This window comes from Cnephaeus nilssonii (genome assembly GCF_951640355.1).
Source record: "Cnephaeus nilssonii genome assembly, chromosome: 13".
NCBI lineage: Eukaryota > Metazoa > Chordata > Mammalia > Chiroptera > Vespertilionidae > Cnephaeus > Cnephaeus nilssonii.
Window position 1 is genome coordinate 6,320,765 of NC_137084.1, and position 22,223 is coordinate 6,342,987.

General features: G+C 60.9%; 2 protein-coding genes across 5 annotated transcripts in view; one reads left to right on the forward strand and one right to left on the reverse strand.

The window, feature by feature from the left end:
* Positions 1-1,433: 1,433 nt before the first annotated feature.
* PC (pyruvate carboxylase) overlaps positions 1,434-22,223 on the reverse strand; it is a 69,296-nt gene continuing 48,506 nt past the window's right edge. Inside the window, exons 3-22 of the mRNA XM_079788109.1 lie at positions 20,878-21,013; positions 20,577-20,761; positions 20,161-20,326; positions 19,907-20,052; positions 19,680-19,797; positions 19,305-19,456; positions 17,760-17,878; positions 15,527-15,689; positions 13,842-14,024; positions 6,112-6,256; positions 5,670-5,759; positions 5,365-5,586; positions 4,791-4,947; positions 3,985-4,225; positions 3,602-3,851; positions 3,140-3,384; positions 2,878-3,057; positions 2,554-2,802; positions 2,144-2,284; positions 1,434-2,066 (exon numbers count right to left, since the gene is read on the reverse strand). Of these exons, the coding sequence (XP_079644235.1) occupies positions 1,818-2,066; positions 2,144-2,284; positions 2,554-2,802; positions 2,878-3,057; positions 3,140-3,384; positions 3,602-3,851; positions 3,985-4,225; positions 4,791-4,947; positions 5,365-5,586; positions 5,670-5,759; positions 6,112-6,256; positions 13,842-14,024; positions 15,527-15,689; positions 17,760-17,878; positions 19,305-19,456; positions 19,680-19,797; positions 19,907-20,052; positions 20,161-20,326; positions 20,577-20,761; positions 20,878-21,013 (3,537 nt within the window). The 3' untranslated portion in view covers positions 1,434-1,817. The remainder of the gene's footprint in view (positions 2,067-2,143; positions 2,285-2,553; positions 2,803-2,877; positions 3,058-3,139; positions 3,385-3,601; positions 3,852-3,984; positions 4,226-4,790; positions 4,948-5,364; positions 5,587-5,669; positions 5,760-6,111; positions 6,257-13,841; positions 14,025-15,526; positions 15,690-17,759; positions 17,879-19,304; positions 19,457-19,679; positions 19,798-19,906; positions 20,053-20,160; positions 20,327-20,576; positions 20,762-20,877; positions 21,014-22,223) is intronic.
* LRFN4 (leucine rich repeat and fibronectin type III domain containing 4) lies at positions 3,086-11,380 on the forward strand. Of its 4 annotated transcripts, none has more exons than XM_079788117.1 (3): positions 3,086-3,117; positions 7,585-9,946; positions 10,544-11,380. In XM_079788117.1, exons 2-3 carry the CDS (start codon positions 8,598-8,600, stop codon positions 11,103-11,105), a joined length of 1,911 nt encoding a protein of 636 aa, XP_079644243.1. In that variant the 5' UTR covers positions 3,086-3,117; positions 7,585-8,597; the 3' UTR covers positions 11,106-11,380. The 4 variants fall into 4 exon arrangements, with proteins under 4 accessions (XP_079644243.1, XP_079644242.1, XP_079644244.1 ...); XM_079788116.1 differs by having other exon boundaries at positions 3,096-3,117; positions 8,588-9,946; XM_079788118.1 differs by lacking the exon at positions 3,086-3,117 and having other exon boundaries at positions 6,265-8,149; positions 8,500-9,946.

Consider the following 22,223-nt stretch of genomic DNA (forward strand, 5'->3'; position numbering starts at 1 on the left):
GACAATTCCCTGCAGTAGGGGGACAGGATGGGGGCCTCTGACTTGGGTCTCGTAGTTTCCTTCTTACTGAGCGAGGCCCCAAGTCCTAGCAGAGGTGGATCTGGGACTGTAGGTACCAGGTGTGGGCCCACTCATTTCAGGGCCTGTGACTTGGCCACCAGGAAGTGGGACCCAGTGCCCTGACCCCAGTGATAGAACCTCCAACTTTTGTCTTCTGAGAGGGTGGAGGGTCGCCTCCACTAGGATCTCCCCAAAGTTTACCAGCCTCGAATTATGTAAGAGCAAATAGACCCAAAATGTTAGAAGAACCAGTTCAGAGTACATGGAAGTAGAGGCTGTTCTAGTTGCCTCCACCTTGGACCTCTGCCACCATGCTGCTTGTCTGTCCCTGGAGGAACCCGGAACAAAGGCCTTGAGGAGAGCACTGTAATTCAAGGTTCTTAGAACCTGCTGTTCTCTGCTCTCTCTTATTTTTAGAATGGCTTTCAGGTCCCATTCTCCGAGGCTGGTGGTTGAAGGAAACGGGTGTGCAGTCACTACTCATGGCGCCCTTAGGCTGACTGTGGCTGTCACACACCTGCCTTGCGGAGAGCTCTGTGCAGCAGCTGTTGGAGGCAGAAGGAGTGAGCATAGACCTGTTCGGAGGGTCCCTTTGGAATCTTGGAGACCAAAGAGGAGGAAGCCCAGGCCCATGCCAAAGATCAGATTATAATACCCTGGGAGCACTTGGCTGGCAAGGTGCTGGGATGGATCCCTGGGAGTCAGGGTATCTAGGCTCTGCCCTACCTCATCCTCTTGTTTCTGCGCAGGAACTGTCCCCCCACCCCCACCCCCCATCCTCATCTCCCGTGCAGTGGCACAGGCAGGGTTACTGTTTCACCCTCTGGTGGGGAGCGGGCTCAGGATCGGATTCTCCTGAGAGCTAATAATGGGGGATGGGCAGGATTAAATCCTGAGAATCTCCATCGCGTGCTCCCAGCCTCCCTCCAAAATCCTCATACCTGGAGGTTCCTATACTGAGGGTCTCGCCTGCTTTCCAGAACTGGTGCCTATTTGCATCCAGTCCTAAAAGAATGGGGTGTGAGGTTGGCCCAGGGTTTAGAATGTAAAGCAGTTTGGTTGGGAAGCAAGTTCACTGACAGCTTAGGTTTGAACCCTCTGCCTCTTACTAGCTGTGGGGTCCTTCCTATGACTCCATCTGTGTCCATAAAATGGGTGAAGGTTGATTACCTGAGCCACTTCTCCACTCCTCTCCAAGCTCTCAGTAATTTTGGGGGGTGTATACAGTAGGTACTCAGTAGTAGCCTAAATCAAGGCCACTACTATTATCCTCACTACTCTCAAGGCAGAATCTACAACTGGCCTGAGGAGATTCAAAGGGGCACCTCTGCGCTCTCTGAGTGGCATGTGGGGTGGGCTGCAAAGGACCCACGATGGAGGGCAGGTGAAAGTCAGTTTTATTGAGCAACGTTCTCAGGACCTGGGGCCCAGAACCCCTTTCCAAGGCAGGACCCCCTAAATCTGCTCTCCTGGGTCCTAGGCCCACCTGTGCCACCACCTCTAGTCTCCAGCAAGGATAGGACCCTCATTTGGCAAGAGGTGAATAAGTGAGCTGCTGTCCACCAACAGGGAAAAGGCAGATGGCTGGAGAAGGGGTGGGCCACCGCAGTCACTGTCTCCTGTGTAAGCAGCTGAGGCCAGGAGCTCCAGGGCCAAGCCTCCTGCACTCAGGCACTGGCTGGCCTGGGCCTGCCCGGGCAGCACAGCGTCTATAGAAGGCTTGGGGTGGGGATGGCCAGGTTGCAAGTCAGGCAACATCACTCAATTTCCAGGATAAGGTCATCACCCTCCAGTGTCATATCTGTGGTTACATGGACCTTGCGGACAGTGCCTTCCATGGGTGAGGTCACCACAGTCTCCATCTTCATGGCGCTGAGCACACACAGGGGCTGGCCTTTGGCCACCTTGTCCCCTGCTGCCACCTTGATGTCTATCATCTTCCCAGGCATAGGTGCCCCGATCTGGCCCTTCACATCCTTCAGGGCCTTGGGGTGGAAGTGCATCTCCTGCAGGTGGCAGAGGAGACATGAAACTCCAGGCCCTGCCCATCCCCACCACCCAGCTGGCACAGGGGGAGCCTTACCTTCATGGCCAGAGTGTCCTTGACCAGAATGGACCGCAGCTGCCCATTGAGCTCAAAGAAGACCTGCCTCTGGCCAGCCCAGTTCAGGTCACTTACGGCCAGGGCTTTGATGTGCAGTGTCTTGCCCCTCTCCAGTTCTACCTGCAGGGAGGATGTGGGAGCTAAGCTCTATGGGGAGAGCAGCCCCCTTACACAGTCCTAGGCAGTCCCCACCTTGAGTCTCAGCTCCTTACTAACGAAGGCCTAGCTCCCTGGTCTCCTAAGGGTACTTTGTGTATCCATAGCACTCATGGCCCAGTGATAGCCAGGCCAGTCTGGCACTCTAGATGTGCTGGGGTCCTGCTGGGGGGCGGCGGGGTGGGGGGCAAGGCTCCTAGTCTGACGTGTACAAAGATGCCAGAGCCACTGACCTCAAACTCCTCTGCAATTTTGGGACCCTGCAGGAAGAGGCGGGTATTGAGGCTATCCACAGGCCCAAAGGTGGAAGTGAAGTCCTTGAAGTTAGTGAAGACATCAGGGTACATGGCCGCTGAGAGCACGTCCTCTGGGGTCACCTCCTCCCCATGCCGCTCTATCAGTTCCTTCTCCAGTGCCTGTAGATCCAGGGGAGGGAGGGAGGCTCCAGGCCGCCCCTCCACCCTTGGCAGGTCCTTTAACACCTGGGGAGCACAGCGGAGGATCAGACCCAATTCTCGTACCCAATCCCGCCTCACATTGTGCTGGGCCTTCCCTACCTTGGAACGAAGGGGCTCAGGGAATCCCCCATGGGGGATGCCGATGTAGCCCTGCAGGAACTCCACCACAGAGCGGGGGAAGGACAGCTCTTCTGCTTGGGCCTCAGCCTCTGCCCGGCTTAACCCATTCTGCACCATGAACTGCGCCAGATCCCCCACGATTTTGGAGGAGGGTGTCACCTGAGGAGATAGGCCCTTGGATCACAGTGCCAGGCACCTTATGGAAGCCCAGAAGCACAGGTAAGGACACGGCCTGGCTTACCTTGATGAGGTCACCTAGCATCTGGTTGGCCTCCACGTAGGCCTTCTTGACTTCCTTGAACTTGGAGCCGAGCCCCATGCTGTGTGCCTGGAAGTGCAGGTTGGTGTACTGACCCCCTGGAATCTCATTCTCATACACATCCGAGTTGCCAGACTTCATGGTAGCCGTGCAGTCAAAGGCCGCATACAGTCCCCGGGCCCCCTCCCAGTACTCACTGTAGTCAAACACGCGCTCCAGGGGTACCCCTGCAGGGAGCCAGAGGCAGGGGAGGGGTTGGAAATGTGCTAAGCTCCCAGGTGCTCCTCCCAGGACCCCAGGACCAGCTCAGGTCCCACTCAGAATGGAGTGATGGACAGCAAGGCCAGGCAAGAGCATTTGGAGTCTAGGATAGGTCAGACTACTGGGACTAGTGGAGGCTATGGCTTTGAGAGGGGAATGGCCATGGGCTGCTGCTGTTCCTACCTGTGTCCAGGGGAGTCCCTCGGGTACAGGCCACCAGAGCCCCCATACTGGGCTGTGAAGTCATCCCTGACATGGAATCAGATGCCACGTCCACCACGTCAGCCCCAGCCTGGGCGCAGGCCAGCATGGCTGCCACACCTGCCCCTGACGTGTCGTGGGTGTGGATATGCAGCGGGAGGTCAGGGAAGCGGTCGCGGAGAGAGCCGACCAGCATGGTGCAGGCCGCTGGCTTCAGCAGCCCTGCCATGTCCTGGGGAAGAGGAGAAAATGATGGTGAGAGGTGGGCACGATGTGTGCATGGTGGGGGAGTTGGGAAACAGAGTAAGGAGGTAAGGGAGATGGGAAAGTGGGGAGACTGCTGCAGGTGGGCTGGGCCCAGGCACCTTAATGCACAGTATGTGGGTGCCAGCTCGCACCAGCTCTTCAGCCAAATCCATGTAATACTGCAGCGAGTATTTGGTGCGGCTGGGGTCGGCCACGTCACCAGTGTAAGAGATGGCGGCTTCTACCACACCACCGGCACTGCCCACTGCCTCCATGCCCAGCAACAGATTGGGCAGGTAGTTGAGGGAGTCAAAGACCCGGAAGACATCCATGCCATTCTCCTTGGCCACCTCACAGAACCTGAGTGCGTAGAAGAGTCCAGGGGTTAGCCACGTCCTGCTTTTCCCTCGCCCCCTCACATCTTTCTCTGGTTCCTGGCCCAGTATGGGCCCTGGGGAATGAGGCCTGGCAGAGGGCATGGTCCCCACAGAGCAGGGGTGGGCACCACACTGTGGACAAGGCCTCCAGGGCAGCTTGGTCTGGGCAGGGTTGCCCCAGAGGCATCTGGCACAGAGCAAAGGTGTTCTACACTAGTGCCCAGGTCCAAGGGATTAGCTGGGGATTCTCTGCAAAGGAGTGGCAGGCTAAGGGAGAAAGCACTGAACCAGCCCCAGCTCTACACCACATGGCCTGGGACAAGTCACCTGCCGGCTTGGGATCTCCACTGTGCCATGATCTAGAAGCCAGTCCAGGTCTCTGGCTATAATTCTACATGTCACACATTTCCAAATAGCAGGCCTTACTGGGTGCAGCTACTGGGAATCTTGGTTTTGAGTCTGCTGTGGGGAGTGCAGGCCGTTGCAGTGTGGCCTGGCACGTGCTGGGCCATGTCATGCAGTGTCTACCCACCCAACCCCAGGCTCACTTGAAGACCACATTGTCAGGATAGTTGGTATAGCCCACGGCATTGGCCCCCCGCAGCAGCATCTGGAATGGGATGTTGGGGATAAGCTCCCGGAGCTCCTGCAGACGCCGCCAAGGGCACTCGTATAGGAAGCGCATTGCAACATCAAACGTGGCTCCTGCACAGGGACCAAGAGCCCCAGGTCAGCCCATGTTCTGGGGACCCACCACACCTTGCAGCTCTGATGCTCTGGCCCCAATGCCAGCCCCTACCTCAGGGTCCCTCCTGTTCCCAGCAGGACCTTCACAGACTTTTCCCTTCAGTGATCTCAGGATAGTTCAGGCTCTGTGTCCTTCCTTTGACAGTCCCTACCCAATTCTCCGCTATAATTAACATGTCCCCACCGCTCTGATCTCAGGCCTGGCGGGAGTGGGCACCAGTCACTGTTTGCTGAACAAACATACACTGTGCCTTGTTCAGTTCTCAGTGGTTCCCTCAATGTTAATGTTTCTAGCTTCTCTTGAGGGTCTCCAATGGCCTGGCCACACTGTGGGTGCCCCATTCCTGTCAGGTTCTGTACCATATTCCAGCCTACCTCCCCAGTTCTCTATGCTGAAGAGCTTGCTGAAGTTGTGGGCAACATAGGGGGAAATCTTTTTGAGGTCATGGGTTCGCACACGAGTGGCCAGCAGTGACTGGTGGGCATCCCTGAAGGTTGTGTCCATCAGCAGCAACCCCTGGTGGTTCCGCACAGCTCGAGCAAAGCCCTCGGGCCCCTCTCGCAGCAGGATATCTCTGAAACCAGCCGGGGGCGGGCCTAGGGCAGACCAGGCATTAGTACCCATCCTGCAGGTGGCATCCTCTGTCTCCCCATGAATTGGCAGAATTGATCTCACTTACCTATGGGCACCACAGGGACAATGGGGTCCGTGGAGCTGGGGTCGGCCTTAACAGGGATTGGGGTGGTCGGGCCATTCACCATGACATGTCCTGTAGAGAGAGTGGGCAATGGGTCAGGGCAGGTTGGGCAGTGAGTTGAGGGCAGGAGTGAGAGTAGGTGGGATTGGGGTGGAGAGATGCCTCCAGGATCCCCAGTCCTCCAGCTGGCCCCTGTCCTCTCCAAAGCCAGGCCCTCCTAGGTCCAGGCAGTGAGGACGTACTGAGGACCATGCAGATAGAAAAGGGGAGGGGGTGTCTATAAGATCATGAGCAGGAGGTTGGGCAGGAAGGCAAAGGAAAGGAGAAGGACCAGATTGAGGGCAGGGGTGCTAGGAAGCTCTCTGGGCAGGAGGCCAGGAGCAAGGCATCGGGGAGAGGAGAGCAGGGCAGTCTTGGGGCCGACCGAGGTAGTACAGCAGCTTCTGGGCCCGGTTCTGTGCAGGCCGCAGCTGGAATAGCTCCGGGTTCTCGTCAATGAACTGGGTGTCCACGGTGCCTCCCAGGAACTGCTGGTTGTTGAGCACATTCTGCAGGAAGGGGATGTTGGTCTGCAGGACAGAGGTGGGTGGGAGGGTGTCACCATTTGGCATGGGCAGGGAAAGAAGCTGAAGGGGCCACCAAGGCCAGCTTCCCAGTTCCCCAGGATACCATGCTCCCTGTGGAGTGGCATTTCCCCCACCCACCTTCTGGCAAGGTCCCCTAAGCTGCAGGGGGCTGAGCCCACTTCCTCACCCCAGAGCAAGTGCCGACACCCACCACCTCCCCCCTCAGGAAAACAAGCACCTCCCACAGCAGGGTGGCATGAAGCACCCTCCTGCCCTCCCAGTCAGGCTTCTTGAAAGAGGGTCCTCCCTTCAACACACACCCACCTCCCAGTGACATTCACATTAAGGTCCCTCTTTGTGGGTAAGTCCAGTGGGCACTGTCCCACCCTTCTCTGCTAATGGCTCTACTTGGACATTCTCGCCTGGGTTTCCAAGACATCTTGCCCTCCTCCTCCCTAGTCGCCAATGGGGGCTTCTTTCGCTCCTGCAGGATGGAGTCTTCAGGGCTGTCACAGCCCCATACAGTTCACTCTCCCTGGGACTAACTTTGCTTAGCCTAGAAAGGGGCTCCTGTTGGGGATGGGGAGACCCCAGCTTCCAGCCTTTGACAGCCAAGCTTGGGCGGAAGCGTGGAGGGATCCGAATCCGGTCCAGCACCCTGGTCCTTTGTAATGGTCCACCCAGTTAGGAAATAGGGAAGTCACCCCTTCCCTGGTATCTCCTAGTCCTCAGGCAACCTGGGTCCCCGTGCCCCTTCCCCTCCTGCCAGACCTGATTCCCAGGGGACTGAGAGGTCGTTCTCCTAGGGAAATGGCCCGGCAGGGGCTCAAAGGGGAAGGAGGGGCTGTGGGCCCAGCAAGGATCACAGACGCGCAGCTTCAAACGGCGTGCCTCCGCCTGCCTGCTGGGAAACCGAGCCACGCCGACCAATCGGACCAGAGGCGGAGACCGGTTGGCTCCCTAGCTCGCTGGGCAGGCGGGGAGCCTGGGAAGAGGGAGGGAGGGAGGGAAGGGCAGGCAACGGGGCGCGGCGCCAGCTTGGAGACCAAGCCCTCTCGGCCCCACCCCGAGAAGCAGCCCTGGCGGGGGCGTCGTCCCAGCCCCCCGCTCCAGGGCCCTGGGCGTGTTGGGGACCCTCCACGTGACTTGGTGATGCAGAACGGCTATGACCTTCAGCATGTATCTGTGAATGCGAGGGTCCCAGTAACAGCGCGGGTTTGCTCCCGGCCCTGCCTGTGGGTGCGGGGACGTGGATGTGTGGGCATGTGTGGGTGTGTTGGGGACGGTGCCCAGCGACATGTAACAAAGACTCCCATCTCTGTCTCTGGGAGATGGTGAAGGGGCCCACGAGCTGGCGCTTTGTCTGGCTGGCTGCAGAGTGACGGTTTGCGCAGCAGCAGCAGCAGCAGCAGCAGCAGCAGCGGGCGCCCGTGCAGTGCAGGATGCCGGGGCGCCAGGGTGTCCGGGGGCGCGCGTGCCTGTGCCAGGGTGAGTGCGCTGCGGCAGGACCAGAGAGCTGTGCGGAAGGCCGGAGCCGGCCTGGGCCTCGGGTGTGACCTGGAGCCACCCGCGGGCGCGTGTCCCCGTGACCTCGGGAGCCGGCCCAGGGTGGATCCCTGCGCACCCCTCCCTGTCCGCCCTCCACGTGCGTGTCCGCGGCGCGCGCGTGCTCGCTAGCGCGCACTCGCCTGCTGGTCGCCACCGCCACGAGCATAGCCGGGGAAAAGGTGCCGGAACCGATTGAGCCGGGCCGGGCCCGAGCGCCATGGGCCGGAGGGTGATTGGTGGGCGGCTGGTCAGCCCCAGGCCTTACCCCCGCGGGAGAGCTGCCTGGAGTCGGGGGCCGGCCGGACCTGCAAGGAGGCCGGCCCGTGCCCCCTGAACTACAGATACCAGGTGAGCACCCCCTCCTCGGGACACAGCGTGGGGGCTAGCTTGGGAGGGAAGTGCACCTGGGAGGGGTTTAGGGGGTGGCTTCCCTGGTGGGGGAGGAGATGGCGGGGTGGTGGGGGTGCTGACAATTCCGGGGACGCCAGGGAAAGGAAGTTCAGGGATCCTCCCTGCTCTCATGCCCACCTCTGCTTCCTGCCTCAGGCCTCACCTTGTCCCGGAGCCTGTGCTCCCCTGAATTGCTTGGGAGACGTGGCCTACCCTCTAGGAGGCTGGCCTGCAGGCCCCAGCCTTCCCTCATCCCTGAGGGGCCCCTTGGGCCTTTGACTGACTCCCCCTCCTACCCCCCCTCCCAGGCCAGGCTCTGGAAGCTGGCTCCTGGGACTGGGCCCTAGGCACCTGCACCAGCCCCACCTGTGCCTGGGCCTTGGCCCTTCCCTACAGGGCACTCACCATGGCCCCACCGCTCCTGCTGCTGCTGCTGGCCAGTGGAGCGGCCGCCTGCCCACTGCCCTGCGTCTGCCAGAACCTGTCCGAGTCGCTCAGCACCCTCTGTGCCCACCGAGGCCTGCTGTTCGTGCCGCCCAATGTGGACCGGCGGACAGTGGAGCTGCGGCTGGCTGATAACTTCATCCAGGCCTTGGGGCCACCAGACTTCCGCAACATGACCGGGCTGGTGGACCTGACGCTGTCCCGCAATGCCATCACCCGCATCGGGGCCCGCGCCTTTGGGGACCTGGAGAGCTTGCGCTCCCTGCACCTGGATGGCAACAGGCTGGTGGAGCTGGGCACTGGCAGCTTGCGGGGCCCCGTCAACCTGCAGCACCTTATCCTGAGTGGCAACCAGCTGGGCCGCATCGCACCAGGGGCCTTCGATGACTTCCTGGACAGCCTGGAGGACCTGGACCTGTCCTACAACAACCTGCGGCAGGTGCCCTGGGCTGGCATCGGTGCCATGCCTGCCCTGCACACCCTCAACCTGGACCACAACGTCATCGACGTGCTGCCTCCGGGCGCCTTTGCCCAACTCAGCCAGCTCTCCCGCCTTGACCTCACCTCCAACCGCCTGGCCACACTGGCACCTGACCCTCTCTTCTCCCGGGGGCGCGACTCCGAGGCCTCGCCTGCCCCCCTGGTGCTGAGCTTCAGTGGGAACCCCCTGCACTGCAACTGCGAGCTGCTGTGGCTGCGGCGGCTGGCCCGGCCCGACGACCTGGAGACGTGCGCCTCCCCGCCCGGCCTGGCGGGCCGCTACTTCTGGGCCGTGCCCGAGGGCGAGTTCTCCTGCGAGCCGCCCCTCATCGCCCGCCACACACAGCGCCTCTGGGTGCTGGAGGGCCAGCGGGCCACGCTGCGGTGCCGGGCCCTCGGAGACCCTGCGCCCACCATGCACTGGGTTGGCCCCGATGACCGGCTGGTCGGCAACTCCTCCCGAGCCCGGGCTTTCCCCAATGGGACCCTGGAGATTGGGGTGACAGGCTCTGGGGACGCAGGGGACTACACCTGCATTGCTACCAACCCTGCTGGTGAAGCCACCGCCCACGTAGAGCTACGGGTGCTGGCCTTGCCTCACGGTGGGAATGGCAGTGCGGAGGGGGGCCGCCCCGGGCCCTCGGACATTGCTGCCTCGGCCCGCACTGCTGCTGAGGGCGAGGGGGCACTAGAGACTGAGCCAACTGTGCAGGTGACAGAGGTGACGGCCACCTCCGGGTTGGTGAGCTGGGGGCCGGGGCGGCCAGCAGACCCCGTGTGGATGTTCCAAATCCAGTACAACAGCAGCGAGGACGAGACCCTCATCTACCGGTGAGGATGCGCTTTGCAGCGCCTCAGCCCCACCCCTCCAGGGCTGGGCCCCTCTTGGCTCCCTCTCTGTCCTTGGGCCTTCCACACACCCCTCCTCAGCTCGGAGCTGCCTGGGGATCTTGAGCTGGGGGAGGGGAGGTCAGGGACCAGGAAGAAGAGGTGGGAAATGCTGGGAGGAGGTGGGCAGTGCCCCCTGGTCTCACCCATGTGGCTGAGCCACAGGAGGCCTCCAGGCTGGAGTGTGATTAAGCATGTGGCCAGCCCCACACACATTACTTCTCTCTGGTGATGTGATTCTCCTTAGCTTGTGCTGGGCCTGTGTGTCAGGGCACACGCCTATCTGTCCCCCTGCACTGTCTCCAGTGCCGCACACACACATACACACACATACACACGCATGCCTGTCTTGGTTTCTCCGTCTTCTTGAGTGAACACACAAGGCCTTTGTGGTCCCAGGAGAAGAGGGTGTTCAGAGCTGGGACCTGGGACCCCAGGGTGGTGGGGGATGGGCTGTGAAGGGGGCTTCAAGGCCATGTGGGGTGGGGCTGGGGCCTGGACCCCAAGGCCCTGGCTCTGACCTCCAGACCTTGCCTGCAGGATCGTCCCAGCCTCCAGCCACCACTTCCTGCTGAAGCACCTGGTCCCTGGTGCCGACTATGACCTCTGCCTGCTGGCCCTGTCACCTGCCGCTGGGCCTTCTGACCTCACGTCCACCAAGCTGCTGGGCTGTGCCCACTTCTCAACGCTGCCGGCCATGCCCCTGTGCCACGCCCCACAGGCCCACATGCTGGGCGGGACCCTGACTGTGGCCGTGGGGGGTGTCCTCGTGGCTGCCTTACTGGTCTTCACTGTGGCCTTGCTGGTTCGGGGCCGGGGGGCTGGGAATGGCCGCCTCCCCCTGAAGCTCAGCCACGTCCAATCCCAGACCAATGGAGGCCCCAGCCCCACACCCAAGACCCACCCGCCGCGGAGCCCCCCGCCTCGCCCCCAGCGCAGCTGCTCCCTGGACCTGGGAGACACGGGCGGGTGCTATGGTTATGCCAGGCGCCTAGGTGGGGCCTGGGCCCGACGGAGCCACTCTGTGCACGGGGGACTGCTGGGGGCAGGGTGCCAGGGGCTGGGGGGCAGTGCAGAACGGCTGGAAGAGAGCGTGGTGTGATGGGAAGGGAGTCAGCCCGGGGTGGAGGGTGGGGGGCAGGCAGCCGCCTGGCCTGGGTGGGTCAGCACTGCCTGGGATTCCTCCCACTTTTACCCTCGGTACCTCAGGCCCCCTTGTGCTTGGCAGGACAGGGGGCCCTTTCCCTGGTTCTGGCCCACTGACAGGCGTAAGGGGACAGGCCCCTCTGACAGGTGCTCACAGCCGCCGAGGCAGGGGCTGCAGCCACCAAGTGGGAGTCTTGTTTTTCTTTATAATAAAATTGTTGGGGACACCTCCGTCTAGTCTCTAGTGTCATCCTGAGGGAGGGAGAGGGGACACGGGCCAGTGGAGGCACAGAGACAGGGACTGCCAGTCCCACGGAGGGGGCCCACGTCGCTCTCGGTGCCCTCAGCCTCCTCTTCCACCTGAGGCCGTGTTCCGGGCTGGTGGCTCTAACTCGGGTGAGCCCAGGTGCGGCGCCCTGCGGACTGGACGCCTGAGCCTCTGCTGCACCTGCAGCTTTAAGAACAGCACACCCTGGCAGGCTGTGGACAGGATGTGACGTCCTCATGGTGGCAGGGATGTTACCGGGCAGAGTGGCCACAGGAGCAGGTGGGAGATGGCACAGCCCTTCAGGGCAGAGGGACTTGGGCTCGCAACATCGCTACCAGCTCAGTAAGGAAGTCCCTGCGGCCTGTGACGGTCTTACTCTCCATCGCCCAGGGGTTTGCAGCGCGTCATCCCAAAGGGACCGGGACGGGTTGGAACCTCACTGCCCACAACCCTCAGGAAGGTTCCTGCCAGTGCTACAGGCCCGGAACCAGAAACCCGTGTCCTGCACTGGCCTGCCAGCTGCTCCCCTGACACCCCAGGCTTTGTGCTGGGCCGGGCTGGAGAGACTGCGTCACACCTCCCTCGGGGACACGGGTGCCCCCATGCCTGCCAGGCCAAGCCCTGCTCTAGCCCCCATGCTGAGGAGCCGCAGTCCACCGTGGCTGCCTGGTTTTGCTTCCTCTGGCCCCAGGCACAGGCCCTGCCAGCCATCCGAACAGTCGCTGCTCCTGGGCGTCGGTGGGAGGAACAGTGCTCCGAACACAAATATGTGGGCGCCTGTGCTGCTCCACCCGCCAGGCGCACCCAGACGCTTCAAGAAGGTGCAGGTGCCCGGGCTCCCCACGAAAGGCGGGCTGGCACCCCAGGACCTGCAGTGGTGCCTGGGGGGTACGTGTCCGTTTTTGTGTGAGGCCCATGGTGTTTCTGACGAGCAGCCTGGTAAGAGTTGGCCCAATAAGGTGTGTGCACACACGTGTGCAGGCCAAGCTCACACAGCTGTGGGTGTGCGCAGTGGTGACACACGTGCCTGCCCTCCCAGCCCAGAACACATACCTGGATGGATCCCCAGAGCGACCCTGGTTTAAGTAAACGAAACGAGGTTCTCAGCAGAGAAGAGAAGGGAGCGTGAGCCCCGCCAGGCCTGGACAGAGACCAGGGCGGCGGAGGCAGGGCCGCAAGTGCAGGGTTGGCGGAGGCTCGAGGCGTGGCAGGAGCCAGTGGCCAGGTCTGAGAGCACATCAGTAGACACTGGTGCCCCCGGAACCAGAAACCTGTGTTCTGCACTGGCCTCCGCCTTCTCTCACGGCCCTGGTCTGCCTGCTCCACCTCCAGGGCTCTCAGGTCCTGGGTCCTCCAGGCCCAGGCAGGAGAGGGGTGGGGTAGCGGGGTCACCCACTGGGGTCACGGTGTGCACTGGCCACCTGGAACTGGAGGCAGCCCCAGGACATCATGCCTGGAAAACCAAGCTCCCTTGGTGAGAAAGTGGGCACCTGATGTCATGAAACGGCCCCTTGGCCAGGAACCCTGAGGCACCTCACGGGAAAGGGCTGCCCAGCACCTGGAGAACCTGTTCCCTGTCAGCTGAGGAGACGCCAGGCACAGACTCCCTCCCGCCTTCCCTCCCGCGTGCTTTTCCCCAAAGGTGAGAGAAGTGACGCAGGCGCTGCGAGGACAGCACTGCCCACACGCCGACCCCACCGGACCACAGGTAGGGCTGGGAGCAGCTGAGGAGACGCGAAGCGGAGGGCCCAGCCAGCACCCCAGCACCCCGGCTCCCCTCGTGCGCAGCAGGCCGGGCGGGCGCCCTCTGCTATGAGTGGCCATCCTTTGGGAGCCCCCAGAAGAGGGTGAGTGGAGCTGTCTGGAGGACGCCCCTCACAGTGAGACTAGGCGATGCGATCTGCTCGGGCAGAGCCTTGTCCTGGGGCAGCGTCTGACCTCAAGGACAGACAGCACATGCCTGTGACTTCATCTCTAGCTACAGACTCCGGGAACGGATCCCGACCAAGAGGCCAACAGGCATTTCGGGCCCTTGCCTGGCCACCCATAGTGAGCCGCCTCAGGGCTCCCCCCGGCGCCCTGCCCTGTGCTCACACCTCCGGCTGCAGCCTCCCTTCTTGGCTGTCCCTGAGGCACCCAACGCTGCTCAGGAGACAGGCTCCGAGGTCCCTACCCAAACGTGGGATCAGGATTTCCAGAAGGGAGGCCAGGAAGAATGTGACTAACACACACGCTGGGTGACCTCACCCAGGAGGGGCAGGAGGCGTGTGGGGGCCACAGAACGAGGCCGACTCCCGACTCCCCGGGACGCGGAGGGGCCCGGCAGCAGCAGAGACCGAGCGCGGCCGGGAGAGTCCACGTGCGGTGACAGGAAGGGCGGAGACGGAGGGAACGAGCGGAGGCAGACAGGGCCTGCGGCCTCACCTTCACGCCTCGGACTCGGAACTCAGCCAGGGCTCTGCTCATCTTGGTGGCGGCTGTGAGGTGGTCTTTGCCGTGGGCGATGACCTTGACCAGCAGGGAGTCGTAGTGGGGGGAGATGACAGCTCCCTGGAAGGCGGAAGCATTATCCAGGCGGATGCCCATGCCCTCTCCGCTCCGGAACACCTGCGGGGAGAAGAGTGGGGTCAGGAACTGGTCAGAGGCCAGAGTCAAGGTGCAGCCCCGGCCCCAGCTGGACAAGATGCACGAGGGATCCCAGCTCTGGCGTGCGAAGTTCTGCTTCATTTCTGCCGGTACCCACAGAGGGAAGCAGGCGAGAGAGCACCGGGTCAGAGGCCGACCCGGGGACACAGATAGGGGCTCCAAACAGTCTAATGGGTAGGGGACCAGGGTGGGGGACAGAGGTTTGGGGTGTCTGGAGTAACTGCAGCACACGCATGCAGTCCATGATGGGGGTGGGGGCACCCTGTGAGGCACACATAAGGAAGACGAGGAGTGGGAGGGAGCCCCACTGCACCATGCTTCCACTTCTAAGGGACAGGGGCCTGTGTTTGATAAAAAGGAACTTAATAAAATATTTAAAGGTGAACACTCAGCTGTGAGCAGGAACTGAGAGCTAAAAATATTCTGTGGTAAACCAGGCTCGGAGGAGCCAGGCCTCGGGGGGGGGGGGGAGGTGGAGGGAGGCAGCGTCCAGGGCAGGGCTGCCCTCTCCTGGCCGAGGGCAGAGCAGTCTGGCCAGCGCTCTGGCCCGAGCCTACCAGCTCTATGCAACTTTCAGAACCCAGACAGCGCCCTGCCCTGCCCTGCCCTGCCCCGTGTCTGTCAGAAGCCCAGTATCTCAGACTCGCCCTCGCCCTACTCCCTGCACCCAGAACAGAGTCTGAGTTCCTGCCTGCCGAGGAGGCGAAGGCCAGATGGGGAGCCATACAGCAGCACCAGGACCCAGAGGTATTCTTAGCCAGCATGGGCGGGGACAGGGGACAGGCACCGAGCAGGCCAGAGGGCCCCTGCCCTCAGCCAGGGAAGGGGGGCCAGGAGGGCAGGGTGAGAGCTGGCTTTCTATGTGAGGAGAAAGAGAAGGCGCAGGAAGTATCCCTGGAGGAGGTGCAGGTCCAGATGCGGGGTGCCTGCCGGGCCCTCCTCAACCTCCCTCCGTGAGCCTGCCTCTCGGCCTCCTCCCTGCCCCCCGCCACTTCCCCAACTCTCTCATTTATCCTCGATGGTCCCCCTCCTCAGCTTGGCCCCTCCGCTGGGACTTCAGGGCCCCAATCCTTCACTGCACCCCGAGTGCTGTCTTGCCAGCCACACCCCTCTGAAGGCAGGACAGCGGCCAGCAGCACCGTTCTGTCTTTGGGCTCTTAGAACAGAGGCCAGGACCTGGGCCTCCTTTCTGGGGACCCTGCCTTTGGCTCCACCAGCTGCTCCGCTCCGTTCTGATGATCCGCCCACTGGCTTATCAGCCTGTGCGCATGGCAGCCCCTCCCCAGGTGCTCCTCCCTGCCTCTTGGACCAGGCCTGGCTCCCATGTACTCTCAGCCAGATTCAGACCAGCCTGAGAGGGAGCTCCCTCACTGCGTGCCCCTCGGAAGCAGTCTGGCCCGAGAGTCCTTACACAGGCAGAGACCCGCGGCTGCTCAGTCGGAACGTCAGAATGTGGACGCTACCTCGATGCGGCCGGTATCTGGCTGGAAGCTGCGGGCGGGGTCCTCGGTGGTGACCCGGCACTGAATGGCGCAGCCGTTGATGCGGATATTCTCCTGCCGTAGACCCAGGTCGGGCAGACTCCGGCCCTCGGTCACGTGGATCTGGGCGTGGACCAGGTCCACACTGCAGGGAAGGGACACAGCACCAAGAGGAGAGCATGAGGCAGGGGCTGGACGAGGCGGCAGTCCGCACACAGACGCAGCCCACCCAGCTCCTCCAGACTCTTCACCAGCCTGGGCAGCTGCTCCTCCCGCCGCCCCGCGCCCTGCCCTGTGCCCGTGACTCTGCCCATTCTGAAAAGGAGGACGGGCAGCTGGAGGGGCAGCTGACTCTCTGCATCCACCTGTTCTTGCACCCCAAACGCCCCCTCTCCGTGTACGGCCCTTTCTCCCGGGGTCTCGGTCCTCCTGCTGCCCCCAAACTCCCCCTTGGCCAAGCCTGGATTGGAAGCCTCAGACACCTGCTCTTGGAGTCCTTTGTGTGGGTGTGCTGGGGGCAGTTGTGAGAGAAGGGGGTTGTGAAGGCGGGCTCCTTGAGATGGAACCACAGCTGCAGGAAGGTCCCCACAGGTGGGTGCTGTGGTCAGGACGCCACCCTCCGCCCCTGACCGCAGAGCAGAGCTCTCCAAGCGCAGGGATAACTCGGCCTCACTGACGGCTACGCTGCCGAGGACGGCGAGGAGTCACGTGGAGCAGCTGCTTGAAAACCTGTGTTTACGTCTGTCACGGGGGCTGCGGTGAGGACCGCCTGGGAACGGCCCGGCAGGCGCTCCCCGCTTTGTGTTTCTGGCTCAATCACCCACGGCGTGACGACGGTCACCTGTGTCCCCACATCTGCGTGCAGTGGGATGGTGTGCGCTTCTCAGCTTTATCTCCACAACAACGCTCTGAGCGTCACCATCCTTGTTATCAGCGGGGGAGCCCGAGGGGAGAGAGACTGCAGCTCACCGAGCTCCATGCAGCTAGAGAGCTGGGGGAACCTGCACTCAGCCCCTGTCTGTCTGACACAAACCCCCTCTGCCAAGCCAGCGAAGATTTCCCTTCTGGCAGAGCAGGCAGCACGATGGGAAAGTTGTGTGGGGCCAGCGTCTGAGCCTGGAGCGTCAGTCTCCATTCAGTCTTTATCTCAAGAGAACAAGGAGTCTGGGGGCCTCTGTGCACCCCCTGGGCAAAGGCAGGCGCCCCCCTCCCCACCTCACACAGCTTCCTCAACCTCAGGTGGAGGTAGGGTTCGGAGGAGAAACTGTCAGGAAAGTTCCATGGCGAGATGGCTTGGCTCCAAGCCAGCCTTAACACGTAAATGGCTCAAAATCTGTATCTTGAAATAATGAAAGATTATTTTAATTGTTTATAAAGTGGACAAGTTTTTTTTTAATGTCCATACTCAATGCTTGTGGGCGAACAAATTGGGACAGGCAATCGAGAAAGCTAATTAGGCGAGATGTTGCTTAACCTTTGCTCAGGTAATGCCAATAAAGGTGCCAATCCTGGCCTCTTCAGAGGGGTAGGCAGAGGTCTAGGCACAAAGGTTTACTGACACACCCTTAACCACAAAGCTGGAATCACCTCACTAGTCACAGAGGACTGTGCAAATAAGTTATGACTCACACAGATGATGGAATAGCATGCAGCCACTAAAAGTACACAGAAAGTCCAACGGTCTGGGGAAATGTCTTCAAAAATATTGAATTTAAAAAGTAGAATAAAAATCCTATACAAAACATTGCCATTGTATCAAACTACTTACATAGTAAAGGAAATAAAGATGGGAAAAAACAAATTATTTCTAACAGACTTAAGCCTGGGTTTCCAGTCTCAGCTGTGTGACCTGGGGCGACTCTCTCAACCTCTCAGCCTCAGCTTCGTCTAAAATATGGGGACGATCGACACTTTCCTCCCATGTAGTTGTCTTACAGCTTGGGAGCCTCCTCACATCCAGTCCTGAGGGTGGGGCTCTAAATCATTTCTTTTGCTGCTTTGTACTAATACAATAACCCCATAATGCTTTTATTATCATTTTTGTAAAAAGTAACTAGATCCCCAACTGCTCTCTACCCCACGGAGAGTGAGTGAGCTGAGCTCCCTGCCACCTGCTCCCAGGAGCCACCGGAGTGGATTTTACACGAAACCCGGAGGACACCCCTGCCCTGGCCCCTGGCCCCTGACCCCTAACCCCCGACCCGCCCACGCTCACTCGGTGATCTCCTCGGTGACCGTGTGCTCCACCTGCAGGCGGGAATTGACCTCGATGAAGTAGTGCTTGCCGTGCTTGTCCACCAGGAACTCCACGGTGCCCGCGTTCTCGTAGCCCACCTGCGGGCGGCACGTGCGTAAGCGGGCGTAGTGATGAGAGCCCTTGCCATTTGGTTCCATAAAAAGACAGACTGCAGCGCACCCTGCCCCACCAGACGGCAGCCCACCAGCCTGCTGCTGGGGATGGAAGCTCCCAACGCGCACGGCTGGGCCCTGCCTGGACGTCTCCCCGAGAGCCCCCAGCAGCCTCAGGTGGCTGCGCTCACACTATCTGGGCGAGACATCAACAGCTCCCCTTGCCCCAGGCGTGGCGCCCTCTCCCCGGCAGCCTCCTCTGCTCTCGGGCACAGGCCCCACCCATGCGTACCCTGGCCTCTCCTGGACCCTCAATCTTCGCTCGGTCATCACCTCCGGTCATTACCCAAAGAGATGCTATTTGAGGGAAATCAACCAATGATGACTCTAACTCAAAATTCAACCCTGATTCCAGTTTCACTCTTGTCTTCCCAAAACCACAAACTAGACTTCAGTAAGCTCCCTCAAATCTGTTCTGAGAATAATAATAATAATAATAATAATAATAATAATAAGTCAAGGTAAAGACACCCCTCTTATGAAATAACCCAAACCTCTCCTCTTAAATCACTGCCTCACCGTCGCTGTGGCGAAGGCCTCACTGCGGGTGCTGACCCTGGCTTTTGGTTTGGAGAAGGTGACAACCATCTGCCGTCCCCGCTCTGGGTCCAGCTGCCTGAGGCCCAAGGGAGCATGGCTCTGAAGGAGAGCCGGACCAGGGCCCGCATGGGGCCAGGGGGGTCAGATCTGAAAAGATGCTCTGGCTGGGGCTCTGGGAAGGGGAGGCAGATCTGGGGGCAGGATGCCTGGACTCTGAGGGGGAGCGGAGTCAGGAGGGCCCAGAAGAACAGAGAGCAGGGCTGCTGCGAGCCGTCTGGCCATGGCAGGTGCTCTCTCGAGCCAGGCTCAGGGGCAGGCCACTGCTGGGGAGCCATTCCCTGTCCACGCCCAGCAGAGCCAAGACTGGCAGAGGAGGACCTTAGGGGAAAAGGGTTGCAAGACTGTGACGCAGGGGCCGGTAAGTGAGGAAGAAATGCCTCAGTGACGTTTCTCAATCCTGACAGAGGCCACTGAACCTCACTCCTGCAGCTCCAGGGGTTAGCTGATGCCACACAGAAGTTGATCTGGGCACAGGGTGCTGAGGGCTGGTCCAAGGCCTCTCTCCCTCCTCCTCCTCCTTGCTGGACTCCAGGCTTGGTCTCTGGGCTTGCCCTCTGACCCCCAAGGAGTCCTCATTGGCCTCTGACCTCCAACAGAGTCCCGCCCTCCCAGAGCTGTCCCCCTGGCCTCCCTGCTCCCCAGCAGACTATCCACGACTGGACCCCAGTGACCACTGGCCATGAGCGCGCCTGCAGGAACAGGCTCCTTGTCTCTACGTGGGCAACTGTCCCCAGGAGCCCCCACACTGCACCTGCTTAGCAAGTCTGACAGAGTCGCTGGTGAGCCGGGTCCGAAGCTGAGGGTCCAGGTGGGCAGCAGGGGCGATCTCGACCACCTTCTGGTGCCGCCGCTGGATGGAACAGTCTCGCTCGTACAGGTGCAGAATGTTCCCGTACTGGTCCCCTGTCGAGGAAGGTAAACACCTCCTACAGCCTGACAATCTCACACATCTAGGAGGCCCATCAGTGCCCGCTCCAGTGCTGGGCAGCCAGGGAGAACCGGCCGCCCAAGGCCGTGGGCCCTGACCTGCATCGGGAAGCGTCTTCCTGAGGGAGAGCCCCTGCCCGTCCCAAAGGCCAGGCCTGCTGGCTCCTGCCAGTGCTGCGCCCGGGAACACCCCACTCACCCAGGATCTGCACCTCGATGTGGCGTGGCTTCTCGATGAACTTCTCCACAAATAGCGCCCCATTCCCGAAGGCAGCCAGAGCCTCTGAGTAGGCCCGGGTGTAGTTTTCCTCCAGTTCCTGGGGGCGGGTGGAGGCTGAGCAGACACTGGGCCCCTCTGCGTGACCCCGACCCGCTCCCAGAGCCGGCAGGCTGTGCGGCGGCCTCCCAGCCCGGGCTCCTGCTCACCTCGTAGCTGTGCACGACCCTCATGCCACGCCCCCCGCCCCCATAGGCGGCCTTGAAGATGATGGGGAAGCCGTAGATGTTGGAGAACTCCTGGGCCTCGTGCAGGGAAGTGACAGGAGCGTTAGTGCCAGGGACCACGGGGACACCTGTTGAGAAACAGGCATGTGGGGCTTTGTCACAAACTGGAATCCCTGCAAACCCCCCAGTCCCCTCCCCGGCGGCTGCAGGGCCCCGCGGCTTGCTTGCCACATCACCTGCGGCGATGGCGATGGCCCGGGCCTCCACCTTATCTCCCATCTTTCGGACCACCTCCGGGCTCGGTCCAATGAACCGGACCCCGGCATCCTGGCAAGCTTGGGCAAAGTCCGCACGCTCCGACAGGAACCCATAGCCAGGGTGCACCGCATCCACGTTGTTTTCCTGGGGGCAGAAGAGTGGTGTGCCCCTCAAATTCCTTCACAGCCCCCCCGCCCCCGACCAAACCCTGTGGCTCCTGTGCCTCCCCACCTCACTTGCTCCATTCATTTATCCATCCACCCCCCACCCACCCATCCAGACACTTCACTGCTGGCTGGCGTGGGGGTAGGGCACAGCGTGGGGATGGGGCACAGCATGGGGGTGGCACAGGACCCAGCCCTGGCTCTTAAGAGGCCCAGCCGGCCTGGCTCACCTTGGCCACCTTGATGATATCTGGGATGTGCAGATAGGCCTGCACCGGGGCAAGGCCACGGCCGATGAGGTAGGCTTCATCTGCTTTCTGCCGGTGCATCTGGCCCGTGTCCTGCTCCGAGTACACAGCCACAGTGCGGATGCCCAGCTCCGTGCAGGCCCGGAACACACGGATGGCAATCTCACCTGGGGGTGGGGGCACGGGAGGAGAAGTTAGACGCCTGGGTCCTAAGAGAAGCAGATGCCACGTGAGGTGGGAGTTGGGTGGAGGCGGCTCCTCTCCCTGGGCCCACAGTGCTCACCTCTGTTGGCCACCATGACTTTCTTGATGGGCTTGTACTCCAGGCGCCGGACGTTTGGGGAGGCAGCGGGGGCGGTGGAGGTCCGGCGGATGCCCAGGAGCTTCAGGCCCCCACACATGGTTCTGAACCTCAGCATCTGGGGAGGGAAGTCAGAGCCAGAGTAGAGCGGCCTCACAGTGGAAGGACCCCAAGCAGAGTGAAGGTCCCACCGCAGCCCACTGCAGCCCCAGGTGAAAGCCAGCGCCATCACCCTCCTCATTCCCTGAGGGCTGACTGGCCATAAGGAGGGGAGCAAATTCAAACCCAACGGAGCCCAAACTCCCCCTAACTCACTGTAGCGTTTACAGCACGCCAAGCTCTTAAAGTAGCTCCAAGGCCAGCCAGAGGCCCTGCGTGACCAAGGCGTGCACGCGTGCGTGTGTGCGTCCTGGCAATCAGTGCTCTCCCGGCTGCAGCGGCCCAGATTTGAGAACCTCCCCGCCACACTGGCTTGTGTGGCTCCTCCCGCAGGGCTCCACCTGCTGGACAGTGAGGGTGCCAATGGGCCGGGGAACCCACCCCAATGTGCTCCCGCAGGAAGCACGGCCTCCGCGCAGTTAACGCGCAGATTTCTTTAACCGGAGCCTTCCTTCCGCCGAGGGTTTCTGACATTAGTAAGGAATCAGCCGAGGGCAAGTAAGCCGGGCCAGTCACAGAGACAAACCGCATGATCCTCGTACGAAGCATCAGTGTCAAATTCATACACAGACAGTGGGAGGGCCGGTGCCGGGGGCTCGGGAGGGGGTGGGCAGTTAGGGTTTCATGGGGACAAAGTTTACGTTGGGGACGATGACAAAGCTCTGGAGATGGATGGTGGTGATAGTTGCACAACAGTGTGAACGGACTTAATGCCACCGAACTGTACACTTACAAATGGTTAATATGGCAAATTCCGTTATATATATTTTACCACAATGAAAAGGATTTTTAAAAAACCAACTGAGGGCAATGTGTATCCCAGAATGAGAACATCTTCAGAGGTCAGCCACCCCCTGGTTTTACAAATGAAGAAAACCAAGGCCCAGACAAGTTTAAAAAGATGTGTTCAAAGTCAGCCAGCTGCCCAGCCAGCCTGGCATTCAGTCCTTTGCCCTCCCCCACAGCCTGTGTCTAGCTAAGCATGTGATTTATTTCTCAGTAAAGTTTAAAATGCTTGACTCAACCATTTGTTCTAAGTAGGGAACATACAATTATATTTAATGAATAAAATAGATATTGCAAAAACCTCAGTGTCTTATCCTGGCCAATGAAATGGAGAAGGGGAAACAAAGACCAAACAGAAAGGAAAGAAGAAAATAAATGGAAAG